Below are 17,646 nucleotides of genomic sequence, written 5' to 3' on the forward strand. Positions count from 1 at the left end.
AAAAGGGAAAAAAGGGAAAAATAAATTACAAGATGAAGCTAAATTACATTATCACTGTTCACTAGTAAGTATTAATCCCAGCTAGCTAAATCACAAGGGGGGATGGGACTGAGGTTTAAACCAAATCTTCCAGCATAATATTTACAAGGTTAATTGTACAGACTGAACGGCGCAGCATAATATTTAAGTTGTTGGTACAAGGGCTAATATTTGAGTCTTGATTCTTCCCATACACATTTGAATCTCTCTATAAATAGAAAGATTCTGAGTACAGTATGGATGCAAGCTTTTAAGAGCAGAGTCTAATATCTGAGCCACATCAGCTGGAGGATACTGTCTTTCAGTACAAGTCTGCACATTACAAGAATATTATACAAAGCATTCATCCAAAAATAAAACTAATACCCAGTATAACAAGTATTTATGAGAATAAAGATGTAAATGGAAATTCGTAATCTTTGCTGAGGAGAAATAGTGAAAAATGACAGCAGCAAGTATCAGTCACGGTTGAGTGGAGTACTCTCAAAACTATATTTTGTTGGCATGGCATTGAGACCAAAATTAAATGATAATCCACTGAACAAAAATAATAGCTACATTAGCTTGCAAGTTTTTGCAAGTCTCATAAAATCTGGATATTACTTGAGCATATCTTGTGATGTAAATACAAAAAAGGTTACTGTACCAAAAAGTGCCGAAATATAGCTTAAAGATGGTTCATTAGTAAAAAGAAGATACCAAATTAGAAGTTGACAGCTGATCATGACCAATCAAGACATTGTCATGGAATCAAAGTGCAACAGGAATTACTCAAAATTAAATGTAGTATAGAATGCAACAAAGTTAAGATTAATGAATAATAAACAAAAAAAAATACTATAATGGCTGAATTATCCATAAGGACACAGATTGAGGATGTTTCCCGAAGATTTTGGCCAGATGCATCAGCAATCAAGAGTGTGGTATCAATTATTACCCATCATGCTCAAGAAAGAACTGAACAATTAGTGCATATGTGAGAAACAGCAATTGATGGAAAAAAAAACCCGTTATGCTTGGGGCAAATGATCGAGTATTGCCCAGCATGTTCAAGAAAGGATATAATTTAAAATGATTGCATGCGAGAATTAGCACTAGATGAAACAAAGAAAGAAAATTGAAAATGCTTTGGCCATGCATAAAAATCAACAATATGCCACAAAGAAGTGACTGTTTATATTATGGTATTAAGATCTGAATTGAACATTCACTATTGCAGTACAATAAAACAGTATTTGGGCAACATAATTTGTGTGTGACATAGTAACAAAACAATATTAAGCAACATAATTTGTGTGGAAATATATAAGGCTTCATCACAGATATGCATGCAAGAGAGAGAGAGAGAGAGAGAGAGAGAGAGATTGCTTTTTGAATCCATTAGTGTTAGAAAATAATCTTCAAATTACCTGTATCATGAGCAATGTAGCAACACAGGAAGTGATAAGCCCTGATGGTATTCGTGCCTCATTTTCATCAGAATCATTACATGGTTTTGCACCAGATGCATCACTGGAAAAAAGGGGCTCTGCTTTGCAGGAACTCAGCTGATTCTGGTTACCCAGACCGCCATTGACCTGCTGCTGAGACCTGATTACCGGTACACCAGAGTCGGATGTTAATTGCTGATTATCAATAGAATCTAAAGTCTCTCCAATCCTCACAAATGCGTCTTCCCCTTCCTTCCTCAATGTGAATGCCTGAGATGAATATTACATCATAAAGTGTAATTAAGTAAGTACTTTTTCCTTGAAAAAAAAAAATCAATAAAAAAATTGATTCTTAGACTAAGGCAAACAAACAACATATAGCTGCATTAGAAGCTGTTAATTCAGGCCGTATCACAGCAGAAACATTAAAGACTAGTGTACCCACAAAATAAATGATATCGTATCCTACAAGCCCAACATCATACACCATATTGAGCATTAAGAAATAAAATGTGTAACATAAACACTACTGATAATATAGCAATATAAGGGCCCATCAATTATATGAAATCCATGTTTGCCATGTTGGACCAAATGAAGACCAAATGAAAAAAAAAAAAAAAAAAAAAAAAAAAAAACCCTATTTGGATTGTAATTTTGGAGAATCACCTGTAACTTAACTGTGTATTTTTAGCATTCTCTTCTTACTAAGAAAATTTGTTCTTTGAAAAAAAAAGGAAACCAACAGTACATAGTTGTGTTACAACTTGCAAAAATGAGAATATAAAAGAAAATAAAATTATAAAGTTCTTCATCACTCTCAACCCTGACCCCCCAAACATAGAGTGAGAGAGTACTGAAGCTCTTCATACCTGAATAGCAGCATCTACCATTGTATGTGCTCTCAATCTTGACCCGTCGACAATTTCAACTACGCTAGATCCTGATTCTTGAGATATGAAAGAATTATCATAACAATTTGTAAGGCTGCCATTTAAACAGGAATTGCTTGGGGGCTTCAGCCAGGGATTCAGGGTGTTTCCTGGATAAGTATTGCGCTGCCTCAAATTAAGTAAAGCAGAAGAAACCTGAACATGAGGACAATCAATCAAAAGTTGCTTCAACCTTTTTTTTTTTTGATATGATAAAACTTTTAGTAAAAAATGCTGAGCATCATGTTCACGATGGTGAACATTCTGATCAAGAAAAAATACAGCAGGTTCAAAAACTTAATCTAATAGTGTAAGAAATCAGAAATGGAAATACAACTCGTAGAACCCCAAACATGCTCCCACTGAAACAAAGTACCAAAGAGAAGAGCTTTTAAAAGATCTAAGGGTCTCTCATTGTCTTCAAAGACAAAGCAGAGAATGGTACACTAATGCAGGGATGTCAAGCATAATATAATTAATGGAAGCCACATGCCTGGCCACTGGCTTCCTTTAGCTGTACAAGTACCATGGCGTAATGCTTCTTGAAAGGTTCAGAATCCTTCAAAGAGCAATCTCCCTCATTTTGGTTTTCCACTATGTCATTATTCGTACTCCTAAGTTCCATTAACAATGCTTCCTACAAGAAAGCAACAGAAAAGCTTCATAGCATGAGTATTACATGCAACAGGAAAGTTTCCATTAGAACCCCACAGAAAAGCTTCATACTCTTAATTGACAAAGTACCATCATGTCTGACCACAATGTCTAAAGTGGATGAACAAGAGTGATAAAAATTACAATGTCCAATAATTATGAAATTGATAAGTTAGGTTGGCAAAAGCTTGCTATTAGGGTGAATTTAATCATTTAACTATCATTCTATCACTTCCTTCACATATGGGTGCTGACTATCCCTCAAGTGGGGCCCAACACATGTAATTTTTAACTTTTAAATGGGGAGCTGGAGTGGAAATAGGGTTCAAACCAAGGATCAGCTGCTCTGTTACTTACCACCATGTTAAACTATCACTTTTCCATAAAGCTTATACTGACAGGAAAGGTCAATTTAATCATTTAACCTATACTACAACACAGGCACATATTGAAGATAGATTAATCCAATAAAAGCCTTGAGATTTAAGGTAAATGCATGGGATGATAGAGAATTTGAACTTTAACACCCTAGTTCCTACTGAACATTAATTTTTGAGATGATTCACATTTCTATGATCAGTTGCGCATATATTATAATGTATGACCTTTTTATCAAGAGCACGAGTCAGCTCAGTAAGAGCTCTTATATCAGCTTCCTTTGCATGATTTTGGGGCAGCATAGAAGGTTGACTATAGGCTTCTTGTTGTAAACTACCAATATCAATAGCTGCTGTCTTAGCTTGTGCAATGGCGTGGTTTGTATCCACCTGGGCAAAATATTGGATTATTTCAGAGAACATTTAATATTCTTAAGTTCAAAAATATTCACCCTATGATAGTGAATTTCCAATATAGCAAAATAAGGCACTAGCTTCAGTCAACGCCATTACCATCACAGAGTTAAGAACTTAAGATTGTGTCTTAATTTTACCTCTGATGTTCTTATTTTGCGAAAGAAAAGGACATTGGAACCGTAAGTGAATTACAACTAATTAAGGTATTTTTCAACCCACACAGGACAAGGGACCAATATGTAACTAGGTTGCAAAAAAAGGTGCTGTAAAAGATCCTAATAACCAATGGATTGGTTGGTCGAGTATCTAGAGCTTCCCTCTTGACTTTACAGTGATAGGTCAGGAGTTCAAGTTACATTGTGATATGTAGGGTAAGAGTGCAATTTATATGTGCCAGAGAAAACAACAAAGTTTGTTGCCTGATACCCAATTTTTCTGCTAACATTGAAGTCTAGCGCCTTCTTATATCCATCAATCTCCAAAGTCCAGCAGCATATATTTTGGTAACTAGACTTTGGCAGGTGACAACATGCTAAAATCTAAGCAACAGAACAAGGTCAGAATTTAAAAATATAGAAAAAGAAAATGACTATCCAAAAAAATATAAAATATACTTATAGTTGATTGTGATTTAATGGGCATTAGAGTGTGTTTGCAATTATCAAAATAAATATACTCTTGTATTTGTTAAGCACTCTCACCTTTCCTTGCTGTACAAAGGTATTCTTGGGGCTTGTGACCTTGTCTAGATTCCCACTTGAAGCAAACATCATAGATCCACCAAAATTTGGATGCCCGTTCATTTGTGGCTCCTTGGATAGAAGAGAGAATTTGTCAATGGTAATGTTCTGTCTCTTGAGAGCTTCCGGCATATTGTCCAATGGATTTAAAGGCATGCAATCAATATCCTGTAATGAATTTTCTTGTGTCATTTGAGAGAGAATATATGGATAATTCCATATCATTTCTAAAATTTACTGGAGGCAACAAGTTCTTCACTAGAAAAAGAAGATTAAAGAAACAAATAGCAAACCAACACTAGGTGGACAAATAGGAAGCCCACCAAATATAACAAAAGAACTGTAAAACAGAGTAACTTCAATTAAAACAATGTCACTATGTTCTAACCCAGAAATGTTCATCATTCAATCATAAAATTGTAAAAGGTAAAAGATTCTGTTTCCTGTAATCCTCATGACACCACTCATTTCATTGTAGTCTGTAAGCTTAGAAACAATCAAAACGAAGTAATTTTTAAGACAGGCAACTTACCACATATGGAGAATAAATAGCAGCGGATGGAGATGTACATACTTGAATAGCACAAAATAATTTTATTATGGAAATAAGATCAACTAATTCAATATTATAAACTTAAGCTATTATCAGCAGTCTATTTTGTGCTCTAAATGAATTAAGAGCAGCAACAGACAGGCACGTGAATCTTGTTTGCAGTTAATGTACAAAAGGAAAAAAGACTCGCCTACTGTAATAAAATTGTACCAACCTCTCTCACAATTCACAACACACACAAACAAGCACATGCACACACACAAGCAGGTACAAATGCAATGAAATTATGTCAAAGAAAGTGATACCTTGACAAACCAAACTCCTATCTCAGGACAGTCAAACTGAACCCTGCACTTATCTTGATCAACTGTGAGCACACTTCCATCATGAAATTCTCTTGTTTTTGGATGAAGAGCAATTACTCGTTGTCCAACTGATAGAGGTCTGGCTAAATCTGTTGGAAGTCCTTCCCTAATACCAGTACGAAGTTCTGTATAATGTTTTCTCACAGAATCCCGATACTGTTTAAGTTTCTCCCTTTCTTCAAGAAGAAAATGTTCAGAAAACCTCCTAGGCTTGCCAAGGGAACTGCAATTATAAGAAAACGTTATAAATGTGTCAACAGCGTTTTCAATAATTCCAAGCCATATGCCAAGCTGCATAGACATGTAACAGCAGTAGATGACAAACCTCCTTATGACACCCCATTCAACACGAGTTAGTCTTGGGATGTGTCCCAATCCAACATGATTTAAGTACTCCACAAACTCCCTTTTTGCAAACCAAGGGTAGTCAATTGCACTGTAAAACCATTCAAAAGTGCACCATCTACGGACCAAAGAAGATGAAAGGCAACAAAGAAGCATTTGCTGCAATTTAAAAAATAAATAAATAAATGAGGCTCTAAGCTTCGGAAAGCTGCATATTTTAAAATATAAGAGGATGGGACATTTTACTTTTAGATAGGGTGGTCTATCTGATGGTGAGGTGGAGTATTTACGTCGATTTATAAACCTGTTCCCATGAGAAGACTTTGTCTCTTTCAAGAATGGTTTCGGTTGACCCATTTTACGCCTACTCTTTCGTTTAGAAGGTAAACTACTTTGACTTGCAGCAGGAATTTCTGTGGTTGATACTGATAGATCAGTCTCTGCTCTTTTCTGATCACTATCCAAGGAACCGTCTGATGATCTGACTGATTTCCAGGGCTTCAAAAAAGTAAAACTTTGATCGGTACGTTTTCCTATGATCACTGGTTTATTCTCTTCTTCAGCTAAGACCTAGAACACATGCATATGAAATAAAGAAAATCACATCACTTTGATTACCCAAATAAAAAAAAAAGCTGACATCCAACATATAACCAGAGACTTCCCAAATATAAATACACCCAAATATATTACATGATCATGTGTGTGAATACATATCTATATATGGCTAAACAGAAAACAAGTTTTATTTTTTCCTTGCTTTGTTGGGACAGCAGGATTGGTAATAACTTAGGCACCTGCATGGGATTGAACCTTTGACCTTACCTCCATCCCCTATGAAGAAAGAGAAGCCATTTGACCCAATGACCATTGGAAACAAGTATTCCTACTTTTTCCCTTTATTGGCAAGAAGTATTACTAGCACTACTTTTAATGCAACAAAACTAACAATCTTCTCATCTTTCGCATACACAATGTGTATGTGTCTGTGCATCTGTGTGAACATACATATGGATTAATAGCTGGATTGGTAAGGACTTAGGCATCCATACGGGAATGAACCTGTGACTTTAGTACCTCAATCCAATGACCATTAGCCAGAATTATTACTACTTCTAATACAGCAAATTAACAATCTCCTCCTATTTCACACATATATTATTGGAAGAACTGGATAACTATATAGTTTCTACATAAATGAAGGCAATTTGGGCTTAAAGCTTGTCTCTAATAAACATTGAAGACAAGCTTTCTAACTGATGATCCCATGACAGAGGTGGAATTCGTTACCCATTTGTAGATTTGACCATATATAAATCATTAAAGGTCCGCCTTTGAGTCCACGGCAGGATAAAGGTAAGAAATCTCTGCAGTATTCTCATTTTCATCTTTTTTTTTTGGGTAACAAACATCAAGAGGTCAGATTAATTCACTTGCAGATGTAATTGTGTATATCACCTAAACAGGAACAAAGCTATTCTAACTATTATATAGCAATATAGCCAGAAATACTTATAAAACCACATTAAGGTAGTGTGAATTGTTAGAGAATTTAAGATTACAAATCAATCACAGAGATCGTACACGTCTTTATAATGACAAAACAAAGGCATTTGTTCTCGTACCTCAGTCTTCAAAGGTTCACTTAGAAGAGAATCGGTATGAGCTTTGTCATTTGACATCTGCAACTTGAACAAGAATTGGCTTGTCATCAATCAACTAATAGAAAAATATATTCAAATGAAAAGTTTAATGTGTGTGTGAGATAATTTATTCATCCACAGCATGACAATCAGTCCTTATTATACCTTTGATACCATGGACTTGCGCTTTCTTTTCCATGCTTTATCGGCAAGCTGAAGCTGTTCTTTCTCTTCAGAAGCAACATTAACATCAATAGCTTGGTCCCTTCCAATTTTCAATTTTCTGGATGTTGTACCATCAACTCCAGCAATTGTATGACGTGCCTTCTGTTTTGACCCCAGAAATTTATTTTTGTCTGCACAATGGCTTGTAGACATAGCTTCTGGTAAACTGGCCTTATCATCCATATCAAGAATTGCTCTTTCTTCCTTCAATTGGACAGATGAGTCTAGATCCAACATATAAACAGTAAAAAATAAGAGAAAAGAACAGACTAAATCACTTACCAGGCAAAGAGATATTTAAAGAAAGAACAAGAATAGCAATAGCAACAGCAATGTCATGTACATCCTGGGAAGCACACTCCAAAGCAAATAGAATACACTCATAAATCACTTACCAGATTCCATTGTTGATATGGGCATCTTTAGAGACAAATCAGCCAGTTCCAGCAGAGCATCCAAGCCAGTACTTTCACCTACAAGAACAAACCAGACATTAGAATACCATTGATTCATTGTATGAAGATTTGTCTATCTAATTAACCGAACAACAGCATGCATTCAACCCAACCAAAAGATGACTTGTAATTAAAAATAGAAAGATGCTATTTAGAACAAATCCATTAAAAAAAAAGAGTAATAATTCCCAAAGTTTATATTATCATTAAATACCAGAGATTACTTCACTCTAAGATATGTTTATCTAGACCGTCATCAAAAAATGACTCAGTTTTAATGTAGTACCGGTAAAAAATACCCTGCTGAGGTTCTTGTACATACATAGCTGCAGATATGTTTATCTGGCCTGTTTGGCAATATCAGTGAACTGAATATAAGGATCAAGTGTCCCATAAATTTAAGCCATACCTCCACTTTTGCTTCCTATGTTATAATCCATCACCTTACTCCAAAATGGTGGCTATCAATTTGAATAAAAAATAAATAAAGAGCGAAAGAGAAGCTTCAAAAAACTTGGAAAGCATTTTCCTTACAAAGATAATATCAACTTCGCTCAATGAAAGAAAGGAAATATTTGAACTTGCAATTTCAGAAACAAAATAACAGGGGATTTATTAGTGAGGATTTGAGTGCACAAATATTTGTAATATGAAAACAAAAAATAAAAAATAATAAAATGAGCAATCATATAGAACCCCCACTGGCCCACCCCCAGCCACCCATCAGAGAATTAAAGAAATAATTAAAAAATTATGGGCATAACCAACTTATAATTCAATTATTAGTAAGGAAGGTACCTCCAAAGGAGAGTTTCTTGCTTCTCTTCCTTTGACCTTGTGGAGAGAATCTCTCAGATTTTGAATTTGAAACTTCAATGTCAAATTTTCCTTTGGAGACACCAGAGTTAAGTCCTTCCTCAGTACCACTACAGGCTTCTCCACCATCATCATACTGATGGTTTGCAATGTCTTGAACTTTCTCTTTCTTTCTGTAAAACTTCTTCCCCTTTCGACGAACTTCTACCGTGCCTACACCTTCCATATCCATCAAGGAGCTAGTATCTCTTGCATAATTGCCATTTTCAACTCCTCTACTTCCTATACCACCTTCCAACCAGTTTTCATCCATGGCAGCATAACGAAGGTTGGCCTGAGCTGTGTCAGATTGTTGATGCTAAATCACATCAAAGAAATAAAGATAAATAAATAAGTCATTTTAAGTGATAATAAAAGGAAGGAAAAAGGTAATAGAAGGACATGTAAATGAATAGTTAAATACCATTTTTCCCCAGGTCCGAAGAGGTGCAGATTTGATGTGCTCTGTTCTTCTGTATGGTGTTTGAGAAATCTGGGGAGAGCCTCCTCTCTGTGAAACCTCAGCTAAAGCCAATGCTGCCCCATGGGCGACTTCATCATCATTAGCATCAGAATCAGACTTCTGGCCTCTTTTATTTGGTGATACATTAATTTCTGCATCATCTCTCTTAAGTGAATATGAAACGGGAAAGCGAGGTGTCCTTTTCCCCTTTGCACAAGGCTCATTACCTAATGCGAGATTCGAATTTAGAAACACTGGAATTTAAGCTTTAAAGAGGTTCAGGTTTCAAATGGTGATATCTCTAGACAAAAGAATAATGTTAAGTAAAATTTTAGTGCGCAAATCTAAATGTACAGAATTATAACTACTAAAGAACCAAAAATAATAATAATAAAAAAGAAGCTAATGCAGAAAACTCCAACTGCTTAACAACTACTTTCGTAATTTTGATTAATGGGAAATGAACCCTGACAAACATATCCTGCAGAAGGAGAAATGGCAAGTAGCATGTCCTGACACTGGGAATCAAATTCCAGGATATAATTTTTCAAACTCCTTGACTGTAGTTTAAAACAAATTCTGTTAAGCATTCTGCTTATTACTTCATCTTGCCTTCTATTTATGATATTGGTACAATTTTGGGCAATTCCCCACCCCCACCCCTTCTTTTTTTTCATATTAATAAATTCCCCCTCATTTTTCCTGTTTTTGTATTCTCAAATGGTTTAGCACAATCAGCTAGGAACCATGCCTAATGAATTAGAGGTTACTAATTTGAATTTCCCCTTCCCCTCCCATGGGGCCAAAAACATATCAAAAGAAGTAATATTTCTTTTTTGATATGATGGACATCCCAATTTCCACCATATTAAAATTCAAAACAACTAAAATTACTGCTTTCTTTATAAGAATTTACTGTGCATATCCCATTTTACCTTCCATTCTCCATATAGGAAAACAACATTATTGATAAAATGAAGACAATAACATAGTCCAAGCATGAAGCACCGCCAACATATATAACAAGTGTACGATGCATAATAGAATGCCAGCAAGATACCAACTAGAATCAAATAACAATGTAATTAAATTATACCATCAAAGCGTCTCCTCTTCAAAAAAGATAAATAACCATCACTAGATGCAATTGACCGAGACTGGCAAGGATCTTTTGAGACACTTGGCTGAACTTTACCCCGTTTGCATTTTAGAGGTTTTTCAGATGTCAAAGCTTCATTGCTCTCTCTTTCACTATCACTCTCTTCCTGTTTTACAGTTCGCAAAATTAGAATTCATATAAACCTACTTTAAGTAAAATGCAAAGACACTCATTTAGCACAAAAGGCATGATAATTCACATCAAAACTAAATTATTATCAGGCCAAAACAAAGTCAAAGATATGTACTTCTGGTGCAAACGCCAAATTTGACCTATTAATGCTGATTGATGCTATTAGGAAAAATTTATTGCTGTTTGAATTTTATTTCCATACATTATGTAATCTCATTATGAATTATTTTATTTTATTATTTTTACCATATTTGATATATTTTGGGAACTCTAATTAAAGGACCCAAAAACCGTAGACATTGATTCCTAGGACCTATCCTTGTATTTTCTTTTTTCTTTTTCTTTTCCCCATACACATCCTTCTCTTAGAGTTTTTTTGTTAAGATAAGTTTTAATATCAGAGCAAACTTCAATTCATTATACCCACTATCTGAAACCAACAGCCAACACACCCACACCAAATCAATCCCAGCAAACTTTGCCCAACACTGGCCAACCATCAATTTTGTATAAAGGTTGTACCTGATGCACAACGCTCCCACCAATTTTGGATCAAAACCACAAATCCCAAATCAAAACAACCACTACAATCAAATCACCCATACTCACCATCATCAAGTTGCCCTTTATAGAAATAAATAAAAAGGACAGACACAAAACCGATTAGTTTCACTATGAATCATCAAGATCACACTATTGCAACAACTTAGGCCGCCACAAAACAAGCAATATTTTTTCAAACCCAAAATCCAGAGTCATTGGGCCACTGTTAGAAACTCTCAAGACCCAAAATCTACAATTTGCCAGAAAATCTCGCCAATGTTGTGACGTCACAGTCCAAAACCCATCACTACATATTTCCTTTTTTTGTCCCACACTCACCGCCATATCTCTGATACAACAAACCCTCATTCACATCCACCGTCATAAAAACAACCCTAATTACTCCATCACTCAACATGTGATCTACAACAATGCAAATCAAGATCCCCAATTTTAACCCCTTAAGACCTAAACCAATTTAGCCTAAGCCCGAGCCTGTTATTAGTAGTCAACAAGACCCAGTTGGGGAAAAACCCAGTCATTACAAAACTTGAAGTGATCTATTAAAGTCTGACCCAATCCATACAAAAAAAAAAAAAAAAAAAAAAAAAATTAAAACAAATTTAATCGGACCATACCTATTAAAAAAAAAGCTTTAGCACAACCCAACCCACCTCAAAAATACCCAAATCCTTGATCCTGCCCCATCCATTAAAAAATACCCGAGCACGAGCCCTATTTAAGCCCCACCTAGTCCAAGGTCTACAACCATGAGCTACACTCTATGAAGTCGAGTTTTCTCCCACCATGGGAGAGTTAGTGCAGAAACACGAAATTTGACCTATTAATGCTTAGTGATTTGGTTGGACTTATCAGTTTTTGATCCTCAATTGACACTGATTGATGCTATTAGAGAGATTTGATTTATATTTAAACTTTATTTCCATATCAGTATGAGTTTATTTTCTTTCCATGATTGATGTAATTTGGAAACTCTATTTACATGCCCAAAGTTTACTATTGTAGGAAGTTGATCACGCATTGATGGAAATATGGGTTGGAAGTTTTCTTCTAGTACGTGTTGATTTCATGCAAGCCTAGGTGTTGATTCCAAGATTTTTATCATTATCCCATGCTTGGTGCTAATTCCAAGCAATCAAGGTGTTGATTCCTAGGTTTTATTTTTCTGTTTTCATTGCTTGGTGCTAAGTACAAGAAACCCAAAGTGCTAATCCATTTCTTCACTTCATTTGCCCTACTCTTGTGCTATGCTTCACATCCTCTTCAATCCCTCCAATCCTTATAAATTATTGATCCGAGATATCAAAAGTACTCAACCTTTGGTATCCCTTGACCATCCAGTTTTACAATCCCTTTCATTTTTATTTCTCCTATTAAAAGGCTTACACCCCATGTACTCTTTTTTTGACCTACTTAGCCTAAAGCCTTTAGATTCTAAAACATCCCTCCAAATTTTTAACTTGGTGCTAACATCCATCATCTGCAAAAAGCACAAGACTAAATGACTTCATCTTGAATCAGTCTAGTAAGTTTTTCATAACCAACGTATAGGGATATGGACTTAAGCTGATACATGATGCAAACCTACTGTGATAGGAGTCAACAACTAAAAATGCAGAAAAGAAAGGTAAAGAAAATTTTATGAAGAACTACTTGCTTTTTGCCTAAGAGAACTCTATAAATACATTCCAACACAATCAACCATAGCTGAACACATAAGTGCCTTCACCGTCCAGCAAAAATCAATTTATCTCATTCAAAATCAAAAGGCAGCTTATTGTAAAGAAATAGAAATAGTGTGCCACACTAGCATCTATTTAACTTCCATTCTAGAACTCATACAACCACCCAATCTTGAAATGCAGTGTTTGGCTTATAAATCCAGTACTGATATTTTGCATAAACAAACTACTAATTGTATCTACTAATATGATGCCAAAATAGGCCAAATTTCAGTCAAGTCTTACAATATCGTTGACAGATATATCACAGGACCAGATTAATATTCAAGCAGCCAAGCTCAGTTGAATAGATGATAAAATAAATTTAATCTCACCAGGACATTATAGTAATCTGTCATCATTGCTATAAGGCCAACCACAGAAGCCGTACCCTCTGGCAAGGATAAGTATGCCTGAAAATCAAAAGTAAGCCAAATTGAAATGCCAATAAGTCAAAGACACTGAAACCATAAGAATCCAGAAGGTAAGTCCTCACAATTAACAGTTCAAGCAAATGCAAAGACATTGGAAAAAAAAATTAAGGACAACCCCAACTGTATAATTGATATCCAATTTTTCAAAATATTCAACCAAATTCAATTCATGTCACCTAACTCCTTAAGTACACATCCAAGTTTTTCCCAAATTACTATTATAAACCAACCATTTTCATTTCTGAATATATGACCACATTTCATACAAATGCATAAAACTCATTTTAATTAAGAACATTTTTTTTTTTTTTATATAAGTACAAATAATTTTATTGAACTAATAAAACAAACAGTACAAAAGGTGCAACATGAGGTATACCAGTTGCAGTCCCATAAGAACCCCTACAGATCAGCAGTACAATGAGTCAATAAAATCACACAAATTTGATGCAACAAATACATCCAATAGAATAAGGATGCAACAAATTGGGAATTTAGCCTTTAAATATTCAACTCTAGCCCTTCAAATGTCTTACTATTTCTTTCCCTCCAAATGTGCCACATCAAACAAAAGGGAAACACATCCAAGCACTATTTCTAAACAAATAGGCCTTCAACACCAACACGGAAACCTTCCTTGCACAGCTTTAAACATCACCCACTTAACTCCAAACGTAGCCAAAATACAACTGCATAATGCCGTTGCCATCACAGTGCAGGAGCAAGTGATCAATGGACTCCCTGTCCTGTTTTCACATAACACACCAATTCACAATAAACATACCTCGATTTATGAGATTGTCTATTGTAAGAATCCTCCCCAAAGTAGGTGTCCACCCAAAAAAATTATTAACTAATAACTGAATTACAATAAACTATCAAACCGGCAAAAATAGAAACTCTTTGCTGCCAAGATCATTTAGCAGATTAAGTAATCCAACTTTCAACTAGGTCAAGCAGTATAGCAATGAAATTTTTTTAAGAAATAAACAAAAGCAACATAAAAACCACAAGGCATAGATTGTAGAAGAAAGCTGCATATAGATCTTCAGTTTTTTTTTAAAAAAAATTGCTTCAAAACAAAAATATTCACTGCTTTTGCAAGGAAGGGAAAAAGAAAGAGTCGTGTACAGAACCATTGGTACATAAACCCAAACCCTCCTAAATGAACAAAAACTATTATTTATGTTAACAGATCTGGTTATAAATCTAGCACTCACACACACCACATACCCGGTTTGTAGTGTAAAGGGCCTCCACCATTTCAATGGATCTGTTACGCACTACGGCAGCCACCTGGGAATGCACAGAATCCAATAATACCACAGAGAGAGAGAGAGAAAGAGAGAGAGAGAGCACTATAAATTTATTTATTTATTTATTTATTTATTTATAATTCGATTGTTATGAGTGAGGATTTGAAGCCTGGATATGACCAGGAGGTGCCAATCAATTGAGCTATAAGAACCTTGGCAATTTACACACCATATATTAGAAGATGATTATCATCAATTTGCACCACATATTTTAGAAGATGATTATAATCATAATAAGGACACAATCTGATGGCAATTAAGCAAATTCCAGAGTGCACACTCACAAAATGTCATACCTTCTTCCAGTCTTTCCCATACTTCCGATAGGCTTCATAAAACCGCTCAAGCTCTTCCTTGCTCCATTGAGGTCCTAATTTGTCATAATATTTCTTCTTCTGCGCATAAAATAAAGCAACCAAAACATTAAAAATTTAAAATTCTATATTTTCAGAATTCAATCGCAACTCAACTAAGCCTTAACCCCATTACATTGGAGTCGGCTTATAGGTCTTCATTAACTACTTAGGATCAGCCACATGTATACTTTTTCACTATTCTATCCTATCTATAATCATATCCCCCCATGTGCAGTACTAGAGGCCATCACTTTTATGATCCTCAAAGATACTACAAAAACTTCTTCATATATAGCCCACATCTATATTCTACCCTTTCCATAAATAAAAAAACTGAGCAACCAAAATTCATTTTCAAAATATCTCTTTACAATGTTACTTGAAAACTTAGTTAACAAATGAAACCAAGTCTTGACAGAAATCATCCACTAACAAAGTAAGATATAGAGAATCAAATGCAGAACCAAAAAGAATTTAAGGACTGAGTAAATGATTTTTTATTTCTTATTTTTTGTTTCAGTCCCAGAACATGAGCAAGACTTACCCGCTGCTTACTTTTGCCCAAGTTCCTACCATCTTTCTCATGAGGTACCTCATTTATGGTAGAAAATCTTTTCACACTTCTAGATTTTCTTGTCGGAGCCATTAAAAGCTTTTTACTTATCTATCTGAGACACAAAAATAACAAAATTAGCAGCCTGTTTTAGCAATTACTAAATTATATCAACAAGACAATGTAGCACATTCCATTTTTAAGAACATTTGACTCCAAAAAAGAGAATTCATTTTCACTCAAAGTTATCAAGCTTTTGTCTTCCACAAAATAATAATTTTTTCACTGTACATCTAATAAAATACTCAATATTCCACAATGAACTAAAATTCAAATTCCCAATTGAAGCAAACAATGCAAGAATGGGTACAAGAACTTCACAGCAGCCTTTTGTTGGTTAAAAATTTAAAAATAAACTTTTGCGCCATACCCTTTTTTTTTCCCAAAACATAAAGAAGGCTCAATTTATAAAATTAAAAAATAAATAAATAAATAAAATCAGAATCACCGCAAGAAATCACTTCCAGAATTCACACTCAAATTCAAGCTCTGATTACCCAAATGAACCAAACGGCATGCACCAAAAACCTCATATTCAGATTCACAACAAGAAACCAAAAGCACCAGTCCGAAAAAAAAAAAAAAAAGCTTTCCAATACCACTTTCTGAAAACAGCCAAAACAATTCAAAAAATTTAAAATTCATCAGAATTTCCAAGCATAGTAATTTATAAATCACATTAACAAAATCAACAACAAGAAGAAAAAATCAATTTCCTTTCATTTTATTATGGTCTTTTTATTTTTTATTTTTTTTAAGTCAATGCTAGCCGTAGACCATTACCCAAAAAGAAAAACTTCGTGAAATGCTCCAACTTTAAAATGAAAATCGCATAAACCCCATTTCATACTTAGCATTTCGCAATCGAATTCAACAATTACAACCCAAAAAACAGAATCAAACACAAAACCCAAAAAGACTAAGAGAGAACCAAACGCAGGAAAAAAAAAAACAAAAAAACTTGATTTCAAAAATACTTTCTGAAAACAACCAAAGCACTCTATGAAAAAACAAAAATCACAAAGATTCAAAATTTCAACCAAGAACTCGAAAAATCAAACAAAACAAAACCTACCCAATTAAAAAAAAAAATTTAAAATTTAATTTTTCATTTTTTATTTATTTTGAATCAATGATCAGCCTTTAGCAACCTCAACAAAAAAAACAAAATTTCGACAATGCTCCAATTTTATTTTTTTTAAATAAAAAAGGGACAAACATTCAAAATTCCAACTCCGAACTCGAAAATCAGAGAAACCAAAACCCTCAAAAACTTGAAAAGAAAAAGAAATCCTCGAGAGTTAAACCCTAATTGACAGATCGGAGAGTGTAATCTGACCTGCTGTGAAGCTCATCCCAATACGAGAACCTAACCATATACATGTACACACACAATGAGAGACGGGAGAGGAGAGATAGAGAGAGAAAGGGTTTTAGAGAGAGAAAGAGAGAGTTTTTAGAGAGAGAAGCTCTGAGACTGTGTGTGTGTGAGAGAGAGTAAAAAAAAGTTTGGTTTTATTTGGAGAGAGAGAGAGATAGAGAGAGAGGGTTGCCGCGAAACTTGAATATAAAGAAGAGAGAGAGAGAATTGGAATTTTTTTGTTTTTGTTTTTTTTGTGTTTGGGCTTTGAGGGTGATGTGGCCGTACACGTGGACAGAGTGGAGGGTATGGACGGCGAGGATTGGGTTTTGTGGGGGCGCAAGGGGATTTTGGATTTGGATGGAGTGGAGGGTTATGGTTGTGCACGTGATCTTTTAAACATTTGAATGTTTTTGGGAGGAAAAAAACAAAAATGTGATAAAAGGTTTTTTTATTTATTTAAATAAAGTTAGAAAGGGATTTTTTTTTTTGCAAAAT

General features: G+C 34.7%; 1 protein-coding gene across 4 annotated transcripts; it reads right to left on the reverse strand.

The window, feature by feature from the left end:
• LOC115980058 (protein ALWAYS EARLY 2-like) lies at positions 1-17,263 on the reverse strand. 4 transcript variants are annotated; one of them, XM_031102258.1, is made up of 20 exons: positions 17,128-17,263; positions 15,720-15,839; positions 15,116-15,214; positions 14,737-14,799; positions 13,405-13,482; positions 10,590-10,758; positions 9,455-9,720; positions 8,974-9,349; positions 8,116-8,193; positions 7,661-7,944; positions 7,478-7,540; positions 6,099-6,422; positions 5,833-6,011; positions 5,448-5,730; positions 4,551-4,757; positions 3,661-3,822; positions 2,895-3,038; positions 2,342-2,557; positions 1,449-1,739; positions 1-351 (listed from the first exon to the last, which is right to left on the reverse strand). In XM_031102258.1, exons 2-20 carry the CDS (start codon positions 15,819-15,821, stop codon positions 184-186), a joined length of 3,552 nt encoding a protein of 1,183 aa, XP_030958118.1. In that variant the 5' UTR covers positions 15,822-15,839; positions 17,128-17,263; the 3' UTR covers positions 1-183. The 4 variants fall into 4 exon arrangements, with proteins under 4 accessions (XP_030958118.1, XP_030958120.1, XP_030958121.1 ...); XM_031102260.1 differs by having other exon boundaries at positions 7,478-7,534; positions 15,720-15,843; XM_031102261.1 differs by having other exon boundaries at positions 2,928-3,038; positions 15,720-15,843.
• Positions 17,264-17,646: the final 383 nt, after the last annotated feature.

The sequence above is a fragment of the Quercus lobata genome, chromosome 3, assembly GCF_001633185.2.
Source record: "Quercus lobata isolate SW786 chromosome 3, ValleyOak3.0 Primary Assembly, whole genome shotgun sequence".
NCBI lineage: Eukaryota > Viridiplantae > Streptophyta > Magnoliopsida > Fagales > Fagaceae > Quercus > Quercus lobata.

What these genes read in the sequence shown, in the direction of transcription:
- LOC115980058 (XM_031102258.1), bottom strand. Translation starts at nt 15,821, where the DNA reads ATGGCTCCGACAAGAAAATCTAGAAGTGTGAAAAGATTTTCTACCATA. An exon ending in CATATCAACAATGGAATCTG is followed by an intron (nt 7,945 to 8,115) that starts GTAAGTGATTTA and finishes TGTTGGATCTAG; the next exon opens with ACTCATCTGTCCAATTGAAG. An exon ending in TAGGAGTTTGGTTTGTCAAG is followed by an intron (nt 4,758 to 5,447) that starts GTATCACTTTCT and finishes AATTCATTACAG; the next exon opens with GATATTGATTGCATGCCTTT.